Source organism: Passer montanus, unplaced genomic scaffold (genome assembly GCF_014805655.1).
Source record: "Passer montanus isolate IOZ18808 unplaced genomic scaffold, ASM1480565v1 scaffold5, whole genome shotgun sequence".
Taxonomy (NCBI): domain Eukaryota; kingdom Metazoa; phylum Chordata; class Aves; order Passeriformes; family Passeridae; genus Passer; species Passer montanus.
Window position 1 is genome coordinate 15,518,860 of NW_024369929.1, and position 10,825 is coordinate 15,529,684.

The 10,825-nt window shown below is 47.1% G+C and overlaps 1 protein-coding gene across 1 annotated transcript; it reads right to left on the bottom strand.

Moving 5' to 3' along the window:
* Positions 1-43: 43 nt before the first annotated feature.
* SPG21 (SPG21 abhydrolase domain containing, maspardin) lies at positions 44-10,765 on the bottom strand. Its single transcript, XM_039723337.1, has 9 exons — positions 10,623-10,765; positions 7,693-7,786; positions 4,214-4,375; positions 3,348-3,428; positions 2,599-2,744; positions 2,034-2,142; positions 1,484-1,591; positions 979-1,119; positions 44-700 (listed from the first exon to the last, which is right to left on the bottom strand). The coding sequence occupies exons 2-9, from the start codon at positions 7,753-7,755 to the stop codon at positions 578-580; spliced, it is 933 nt and encodes a 310-aa protein (XP_039579271.1). The 5' UTR covers positions 7,756-7,786; positions 10,623-10,765; the 3' UTR covers positions 44-577.
* Positions 10,766-10,825: the final 60 nt, after the last annotated feature.

Consider the following 10,825-nt stretch of genomic DNA (forward strand, 5'->3'; position numbering starts at 1 on the left):
GCTCAGCTGTTGTTTTCTTGGAGTCAAAACAAGAGGCACTTGCTGAAAGTGAAGTTTTATTGAAAACCATTTTTAAGCAGCAAGAAAGTTAAAAATTCAAATGCTTTATTTCAAATAGAAACAAACTAACTTACAACACAATGAACGAAGCAAATAAGTGATGGCAATATTGACACTTAAACATCTTTTAAATCAAATATTCAACAAAAATATATGTCAGCTTATAAGTACACAATCTGCACGTGGTAATATGTACAGCCAAGTGAAAAATATAAAAAGAAATACCGTTCTGCTTAAGAACATGATACAGTGAAGACTTTGGTAGAAAAAATGTCTTTTATTTTTAAAAGTGTAGTCTTCTAAGATGCTTCCTTGAATCCAAAGACTAAAAATTAAACAGATCTATCCCATTACACTGCTGGAGGTTGGTGTCCACGGGTAGTTCAGCGACTGTTGATCCTGCTGGAATCACACAGTGATAATCGGCTAACGCAAGGGAAAAGGCAGAGTGGGAACAGTTGATTGTACACAGGAAGACCACCAGACCAATGCCTCTGTTCCACTGGCATTCCCAAGCCTACTGCTCCTCTTGCTCGTTGCTGGTGTGAAGGCTGATCTTTTGGACTTCCAGCTCGTCTGCACTGACCATGGAGGGATCAATGGCTGCGTACCGGGTGCCGTGGAACTGCAGCAGATGGATCTGTTGGGAATAACACAGAAACAGGAGCACAGTGTTTTGGTAAAAGAGAAACATTTCTTTGAGTAACTTTTCTGAGGGTGAAACCACAGCTCTGGAGTACAAGAGTTCAGGGACAGAAAACCCCCAAAGCTGGCCCAGCATGGGCACAGCTGCTCCCAGCCCTGCCCTTATCAGCAGCACAGAGCACACAGGGAAGTTAAGTAACAAAAGAAGCTCAACAGGAGTTTTCTTCTGCTGTTGTGGCTAAACACGTTCATAGATTGAATTCAGGAACTCACTTGAATGTACAGGTTGACCTCAGCACTCCTGCAGAGGTAGGGGAAGTTGCCTCCTGTTTTGAGGTGAGCTCTTCTGGCATTAGGGTAAAGCTTATACATTTCTTCTTTTGCTTCCGTTGAAAGCGCGCTTTGGTCGAACACCTGTGGAACAAGTCCCAGCAGTGAGTTCTGAACCTCAGATTTTGTTGTTACATCAGTTTGGCTGCATACTGCTCCTAGAGGAGACCCTCAGCTTCTTTGTGGAGTGGTGTTAATGAAACAGAAAACAAGCAAACCTGGGCACTGACAGCTAGCAAGCCAATACTGTAATATTGAAACATATGGCACAGAATATCTAATTCATAACACAGCATAGAAAAGCCACAGTGTTGCCCAGTCAGCAGAAGGCTTCCATAAATAGGAAGTTACATGCTGCAAATGCCTGCTAAGTTGCTGACTGAATAGTGTGGCTCCACCTGCCAAAGGGAGGAAATAGTGTTTAATTAAAAAATTGAGATTCACTTACATCCATAATGGTTACAGGGATGTCTCGGATTTTGTGGGGTTCCACATAGGAGTTCTGGCAGTTGAGGGTGAGTCTTGAGGCTAGCTCACTCTGGCCCAGGCTCTCCAGCTTGCAGTGAAGAGAAACACTGATTAACAACATATTTCACTGCAGGAAGTTAATGCAATATTAATAATGCAGCCAAAGAGAAGATAGTTTTAAGGGATGAAGGTTGTAATTCCAATTTAGTATTACTCTGCAGGAGACAAATGCCTAAAACACATTCCATGAGTTGTTCCTGCCCCCAGAGCATGGCCTAGAGATCTATCCCAGCATTTTCTCCTTTTCCACCTCAGTTCCTTAACTCCTCTTGATTGACACAAATAAACAGAACTGAGGTAGAGGGTCAGTGAATCAGTTAAACTGCTGGGGCTGTGACAGTCAACACCTGCTAAAGATCCACTTCCCACTCCTCCCTCCCGGGTCAGTGAATGAAGAAAGCAGCAGAAATATCTCCAAGCTCCCAGTCAGTAACTCCAGAGTGACACCACAGCCATCAGAGCTCACCTACCCTGTCCACCATGAAATCAATCCCATCTGCCATCTCAGGATCTAGAGGACCAGATGCAAAATTCCCAAGGACAATTTTTTTCAGCATAAAAGCAGGCATCAGCCAAAAGCTAAAAGAGAAATAAGAGGTAACAATATCTTCAAGCACCAAGGACTCAGCATCAAGATGCTGTATTGTAAAATGCTTTCTTTCCTTGCAGAGGCTTTGTGGTTTAACTTCAAATTAAATCCTTGAAGAAACTTCTAGTTACATGGCAAAAGTATACTTTAAACATGGTGAACAACGCTCTTCTTGCTCTAAATGGTTTTGTCAGACAACAGGCAGAGCTCTTAAATCTGACCACACATACACAGAGGATCACAGAACAATTTGTCTAATTCCACACTCTGGATTGTTAACATTTGCATTCTCCTTGTGGGTGTGCTTTTAGAAGTCACAAGTATTCCATCCCACACCTCCCTCCCCAGGCTGGAATCAGGTTAGACACATATCCAACTAATCAATGTGACATTTCACTGCAAAAAAATTAATGCCATGAGTCTGCTTTCTTGTCTGTCTTCTTTACCTGTTTGCTGTCCACGTCTGATTGAAAATAGAAGTGTCACTGAAGGCATTACACAAGATCAGAGACTGGACTCTGGGAGATTTGTGTGTGTATTCAGCAAACTTTTGAGCCAGAAAGCCTCCCAGAGAAGCTCCAAAAAGGTGAACCTAATGCAAGGAAAAAAAAACAAACCAAACAGATGATGAAATGTGACCTCTGAGCAGAGTGTTTCATTACAAAAATAGGTCATTCAAGTTGGCCTTGTCCTTATAACCCATTTTTTGAAAGAATCACTGTTCCATTCATCTCCTGGTTTTATGTGCAATAAAATTGTGATAAATACCAACAAAAGGAAATGTTTCCCAAAGACTCACGGTGCTAATTTCTTTGTGTTCATCAAGCTTAAGAAAAAACTCAAATATTTCACTTTGTTCTCTATAGCTATTCCAGCCCAACAGACTTGACTGTGCTGTTCTGCACTATGTGAGTTAGGAAGGATAACTTGCACAGGATCTCACAGAAAATGAAGTTAACCCATACAATTTAATAGGCCTGGAATAGCAGTTGAATTCAGGTCAAGTATGACAATTTCCAAGAGCATTCACCTTCAAAAATAAACTAGTTTCAAATGTGAAATTGCAACACAGCCTCTTTATTTACAGGCTGTATTTTTGTATCCTATTTTTTGCACTGGCTCTTAAATGAGGCGGTTTCAAACATCAGATTTTTATTGCAGCAATTTGTCCACTGCCTTGTCTTGGAGCACTCACTTTATCCAGCTGAAGATGGTCTAAGAGTTTCCTGAATCCATCACAGAACTCAAGGTGATCCCAGTACACTGGATACTGCAACTAAAATAGCACAAAGTTAGAAAAAACTGGCTGAGATCAATCTGCTCCAAAGTTGTACCAGTTCCACATTAAAGGTTTTGAGACAGTGCTGTACCTCTCCCATGTCATGAAGTTCCTCTTCAAGGTCCCCAGAGCCTGAAGGTGCCAACACCTCCCCCTCAGTTACACAAAAACACACCAAGTGCCACAGAGCAGAGTTTGCTGGGAAGGTGCAGCATTGCCTCACCCTGGGATCAGTGGCAAGGGAGGCTGGAATGGTTCTTCAGTCATTTTGTAGCATGTAACAGAACCTGAAGTCATTAACTGCTGCAAAAGACAGTGATGCTGCTACAGCCAGGCTGTTTAATGTATTGTACAAATCAGCAGTTCAGCTCAGGAGCTGAGGAGCCCCAGAAGAGCAGGCTGGTAGGATTTAAGGAGTGAATCTGCAGCTATTATCTAAGAACATGTTATCCACCATCCCAGAGGAAAACATGGAAACCCTGAATTAACTCATGTGCTTGCCTCAGGGCTAACAAAGATGCAGCTGGAGGCAAAAAATACTTCTGTCCAGGACACACAAGGAGAAAAGTAGGCTGAGAAGTCAACAAGGTTTTGGTAAATGCTGCTGTGGACACAGAGCAGATTCCAGCCTGGATCCATTTGCTAGCTACCCTGTAGTGCAACTCAGCACAAAGATTTTTGGTGGATTCCCTACGTCAAAACTAAGAAGTTCATTATCCAATCTCTAACCAGAGCAACAAGCACAAGTCCACCCCCTTTGACACAGGAGTGAGAATACTCACAGCAATAACTCTGTAGCCCCATCCAGTCAGTGCCAGAATTTGCTGGAAAAACACATCTGCAGTCCCACTCACAGGAGGGAGAAATATGAGTGGGCAGCGAATGCTCCTTGGCCCTGCATCATACAGTGACCAGACTTTGCTGTCATCATCATCTACTATTATCTGGAAAGAGAGGCACAGAGGGGAAAAGAAACACAAGACAAGTGAGGTTCTTCAGCCAGCTTCCAGGATGGTTTCTAGAAATTTCCAACTTCTTGTAAATGTTATAATACTTAAGACCTTCTTTTACTCTTCTTCACAATAGCTTTCAGGCTGTTTTCTAACTGGAATGACAATGTGGATACAGCTGGAACACAACTGTGGCCACACCATGAGACAGAATATTTTGTGCATGGTGAATAAGCTGGATAATGAACTGCACATCAGGAAAGACCCAGGAGATCAGTTCAGGGTACCAAGAGCAGCAGCTGGAGGCTGGAAGAGCCAACACTGCCCCAGGGACAGCTTTTTAAACAACCATTGATATTTGCATCCATGGACAGAAGATGTTGCAGGTCTGGAACCATGCAGGCTTGTGGAATTAAGCAGCTAGCACCACAAATTATTGATCTGAAACGCTTACAGAAACAGACACACACACAACTCCCAGAGCAGCACTGCAGGGCTGACCTGGAGGGAGAAATTCTTCCATCACCTGGCAGCATCTCAGGAGCTTCTGGATTGCCCAGGACAGAGCTGGCTGAGGGAGATTACTCACACATGAGGTGCTATCCTTAATGAGCAGCTCCTCATACAGTACCACAAGTCCTAGCAAAATTAGTGCCTTCAGAAGTTTTAAGAAATGTGTCTTCTTTTCTAGCAGCACCACAGCCTGACTTGTTTTGACAAGGCCTGTTCTACCAGAAACTGCTTCTATACTCCAGATGTTTTTTCAACTCCACAACCCAGCAGAAGCTGCATCTTGTACCAGATCAACAAGCACAAACCTCTGGGGAAAGCCTGAGCCAAGCAGCCAGAATGCATCTCCTCTATGTCAAGATTTTATAGCTTTTTCAACAGTAATATACTAGCACAATTTGCTTTTCCAACCCAGCAGTTAAGCTTTTCAGCAATCAGAGGAGAAGAGTGTATCACAAATCAGATTTGCTTGACTAACAAATCTGCTCCTAATAAAGCCAGTATTTCAGGCTCTGGGAGCATGTGAGAAATCACATGGTAACATTGTTTTCTAAAGTCTTTATAAAAAAAGACAGTTTGCATACCAGAGCCTCCAGACCACTGAAACCATTTAAACACAAACCTTGTACAAAAGCCCTCCCAATCCCCCCCACAACTCCTTGCACACAACCCCTGGGCTCCAGGCCTTGCTGTTCTCAGCTGTAATTCCATCAGCAACCTGGATCCATTCAGGGTGGCTACTACCAAGTTTACCTTTAGGAGTATTTCCAAAGGCACACCACAGTCTTTGAAAAAACAACACCAAAGTTACTTCATGCCAAGAGAGCTGAGGCTGAGAGATAATTTCCTTCCTTGAGCCCAGACAGTGAATCAATGGTTTAAGCACTTGTTCTGGTTGATTTCTAGCCACATGCTGGACAGTTGAACTCCAGCTCCTGAGCTGTGTAGGCAGCAGTGTGGTTAACTCCTGACTTGGGAGGTCACCAACCTTTTTCTTGTTCTGGTTATCAATCAAGATCAGCTACAGTTCACATACAAGTTTTGTAAAACCTGCACTGCCTCAAAACAAAGAACAGAACTTTTTAGCAGGGCCAGGGTGTCCCTTGATGAAAACTTTTAGGAAGGACTCAGATAAGAGCAAGTGCTGTATGAAAATGCAGGCAGACAGGCAAAGCAGGAGATTTGGTTAAAAAATGTCATTTTCTGTGCTGTACTTCCTATATCTGAGCAGGGCAGGAAGGAGCTGTGCATTTCCTGTGCCTGTCAGGAGAAACATCTCAGCACATTCTCAAACAAACTGCTCTGGCTCTGCTTCCTTAGGCTGATCTGACAGCAGTTACCAAGGCTGGCCATTCCCTCCTCTGTACTGTCCATGCTTTGCACTTCTGGGGGGTAATGCAGGCAAATGTATTCCCAAAGACTGCTTCAGAGATTAATTACATTTTCAATTTGAGCTTTTTAAAATTCTTTCTCCAATAACCAGGACTAGTCTGTTTATTTCTTCATACCCCACATTCAGGCCTGTGGCATCCTTTGCCTTCTGAGGAGGCAGAAGCACTCAGGGGGTTAAGGCATTCTCGAGGCTGAAGGTCACCAGGTCACCATCAGCTTCAGCTTACACACATCCCCAGTTATGAAACCCTGAGCACTGGCAGCAGCTGAAGGCAGTGGCTGGCACTGAGCTGCTGCAAAACCATGTTTCCTTGGAATTAAAACCTCCAGCTCCTTCCATCCACCACCTTGCATCCCACCAAGCAGAGGCATGGAGCACCCACACATCTTTGTAGTGGCCCTGGCTTTGGTGACCCAGGGAGGCACTGCCTGAAGGCAGCAACAGAGCACGTGGGGTCAGCAGCAATGCACCTTGCTCATCTACAGAAGGCACAAACTAGAAAAATTAATGAGAATGCTACAGCCCTTCCCTAAAGGTGCTTCTGCAGCCCACACAGTCATGCAGGTAAGGGAGCCACACAAAGGTCAGCTTAGCCCAAAATCAAACTGTAACACACCTGAGGCCAGACAGGACACTGCTGCTCAGCCTGCAGAGCCACAGCAGTGGCTGTGCTACAGCAGCAGGGTGCAAAGGCAGGGCTGTCCCTCTGCCTGGCAGTCTGGGCTGCTGCAGGGCACTGTAACCACAGCCCCAGCACGCCTGACCTGCAGGAGGTACACAGAGCTCTGCTGGGTCAGTACACCCTGCACTGCTTGCCCTCTGCCACTCAGCAGGCAGAGAGCAGAAGCTGGGGCCCTGCACACCTCAAACATTCTCCTGGGGCTCAGTGAAAGGCAGTGGGGAAATCCAAGCAAGAGCAGAAAGTGGATGGAGAGTGTGATTAAGCAGAAGAAACTGTCTGGGTTTTTCCCCTGTGGTTAAGGACATTCCCACTCCAGGAGCCTGCCTGACTGCTGGGAAGGTGCCTTTGGACATTGCTTTGGCCCGAGGACAATGGGCAGGAACAGTGGAGTGGCTCTGGCAGCTCAGTCCAGTGCCCAGGCAGCTCTGAGAGGCCACACAGGCCTGGAGCCCCTGGAGCCCCTCCTCGGGCAGGGCTGGCACTGGGAGGGCAGGTACTGCTGCCACGGCTCACAGCCCAGCCTCTGCTCCCCAGCACAGGCAGAAGTGACCTCCAAAAGCATGGGAAGATGAAGGGTGTGCTTTCATGCACTCACATGACACGTGGGACAACAGTTCAGGAGATAAAGCAGCTCAGCAGCACAGCCACAACTGCTCTGCGTTAACCACACTGAGTCTCTCCCCCTAAAACAGCAAAGGGGATATTTCACCCACAAGATGTACATACCTTTTTAAGAGGAACTGTGCTTCTGAACCAGTTATAGTCAGGAGAGACTTTAATCTCTCCCATGATGTTTAGAAAAAACCCAGTTTGGGTCAGCCTGAAAAAGAGAGAGAATGAGAAATCAATAGCAGTTTCACCGTGGGCAGCTCTCCAAAGCTGGGCTATGTAAATAAAGCAGGGCTGATTTGCTCTTATCAGTTGATGGCACTACCTCTGACTCACACCAAGTTCACTTTTGCTCAGTTTTCATCAAAGCATGCGATTATTCCCCCAAGAGGCAGTCACCTGACTGCCTTACTGCACCAACCTAATTAAGAAATGATGATGTTTCTGTAGCAGCATTCCCGTGTGACAGCTGCAGAGAAAGGCAATTGTGTTGCAGGCTGTAAGTGGCTTCAAAACCTAAAGCATCTTCTTGGTTTCTTTTAAACTAATAAGGCACTCCAAGTTTATAGCTAATAAATATTCATACAATTCACTCAGGAATTCACACCACAGACATTATTTCATGAAACTACTCAGTATTCAGGTCACGTTTTTCCATCTGAGTATAACTGACCCAAACGAGGCCCAAAGCACATCAGGAACATCACCTGATCCGAGGCTTAACTTACAGAAAATCCTTGAAATTTTCATTCTATCCACACAGAAGCAGGCTCTTGTCAGGAGTTACCAATGAAGAAATCCTTGAAGCACACCAATTAATACAGCACAAATTGATTCTAAGTTGGATCCACACAGGAATGCCACTAATTCACTCCCCAGCCAGAATGTCCAAGCATACATAATGAGTATCTTATAATACTCCATTAATTAGTAATAAACACTGAGGTAGCTCCAAGATTTAACTGTTTGGGTTTTTTTTTTAAGCAGTAAGAGACCATTAGCTTCCATTTGTACAACAAATAGCATCAAACACTTCTGAAGTTTGCAGACTCAACAGCTTCAGCCTGAAAGCCAGCTGCCTTGGGAGATTATTTTCATGCATTCACACAGCATCAAGCATAGAAAAACAAAGAAACTTTTGCTCTTGTTACTTAACAGTTGCCAAGTCTAAATCAATAGGTTTTGTTTCTTAATTCTTCATAAAATAAGACCTCGTTGTGTTCTGTGAGTCACTCCAATTCTTTTGTCCCTGCAGGAGAGCTGCTGGTGGACAGCTTAACCAGTTTATGGGGTTACAGCTGGATTAACAGTGAGCTACAATTTCCTCATCCTTCAGTCTTCATTTGCCACCTTCCAACTGCAGAACATATTAATTTTAAAAGGGAAAGTACCTTCTAAATTGCAAACACACACCTTCCACAGAGCACGTGCTACACCTCCCATGTTCAAAGGTCTGGGTGGGATGTTCAGCTGTGGCTGCTGATTAAATTTGGTGTGGTTTCACTCTGGTGCTTGCTCTGCTCTGCTCTCTATCCAAGTCTGGCAGCAGGTAAAATTACAGCTAGGCTAAAAAGTGTCTATTCCAAGAACCTGCAGAGCAGGTGCAAGGATGCTTTCCTGGGCTGTTTGAAATAACTGGATTAAGGAAAGCATAGCTCACACCAATTCCTTCCATAACCACACAGCAATGGCTCCTAAAAGCTCTTCAGCAAACGACAGTGTGATAAAACCGTGGCAGACAAACTACAGGAAATGCCTTAAGACACTCATTATCCTGGACTGATACGGTGGCAGGGCCAGGAAGCAGAAGTCACAGACCCTGCAGGGACACAGAGGGGACTCCTGCTGCTGCTCACCCTGGCTGCCAGAGAGGGCTGGCAGCCTCCTCCTGCCGTGCCCACCCCTCTGCTTCTGCCACCTCATCTTTCAGCACCCTCTGGCTAACTGCTGGGGCTGGGAGCTGTGCCACTGCAGCTGGAAAGGAAAAGGCCCCGTGCAGGGGGACCTTGTGCTGGCCCTGCACCTTGCCTGGCACCACAGCGAGTTTAGAGTCCACCTGGAGCCCGAATTCTGAACTTCCCAGTTCACCTGTTACCTCTCATGGAAGCGAGCCACTGGCCACTAAAGCCTGGGCTGATTGCCACCAGCTTTCTTCTGCAGGAGCCTCTGTGCTTGCCACTCCTAAGCACTGCCTTTCTTTGCAGGCCAGAGGAAACCTGCACTAGAGACTGCCCTCTTACTGAAATGGGCTTTTTTCCTCCTTTGCACCGTTAAATTTGTACACACAAACACTCACACTAACAACAACCACACGTGCTTGCCAGCCAGAGAAGCTGAACCATGAACTCAAAACAGGGATTCAGCTACTGAAGGTAACTCAGACCACAAAGAGCCTGATGCTGGTCATGAGCAGCCTCTAAACACCCAAGTTTCACTTTCAGTAAAACCAAACAACCTGAAGAACTTCAACCTTTTAAAAACAATTCCTCTGGAAGAACCACCTAGGGATGTGCTCAGAGCACTTGGTAACAGTCTCCCTGTGAGTTATTCCACCACACTAATGACACGCTCCATCCATTATTGATTTGAAAAGACAATGAGAAAGAAGATTTATGGATATCTGGGATGTGGCAGCAGCACCTTCCCCTCTTCCCCAGCCCCTGCTCCTTCCCCTCAGCCACGCTTGGCCCCACAGCTCTGCAGGGAGAAGGGGACAACCCCCGCAGCCCCAGCTCAGGCTTCTCCCGTGCAGCACAGGCAGCCCCTTCCCCTCAGAGACCCCACAAACGGAGCCCCCGGGGCGCTTCGGGCCCCGCAGGGCCGCGTCCCGGGGCTGTCCGCTCCTCCCGCAGGGCTCGCACCGACCCCGCTCCGGAGCCCGGGACACCCCCGCCCCGCACAGCCCCGGCCCCCTGCGGCACGGCCCGGGCAGCGGAGACCGCCCCGCTCGCCTCAGCGCCCGCCCGGCCCCTCAGAGCCCCCCGCTCGGGCAGGCCCGTGTCTCCACGGCGAGACCCCCGCCAGCCCCACCGCTGCTGGGCGCTCACCGGCTGGCAGGGCCCGGGACCAGCAGGACCAGGAGCAGCGGGACCAGGAGCAGCGGGGTCGGGAGCACCGGGGCCGCTCTGCCGCCGCTGCCGCCGCCCCGCGCGCCCAGCCGGGGGCACCCGCCGGCCGCCACTTCCGGGTGCTGCGCTGCGCCGCCCACGTGACCCCGGGGCGGGGCGGAAGCGGCTCCGCCGCCATCGCT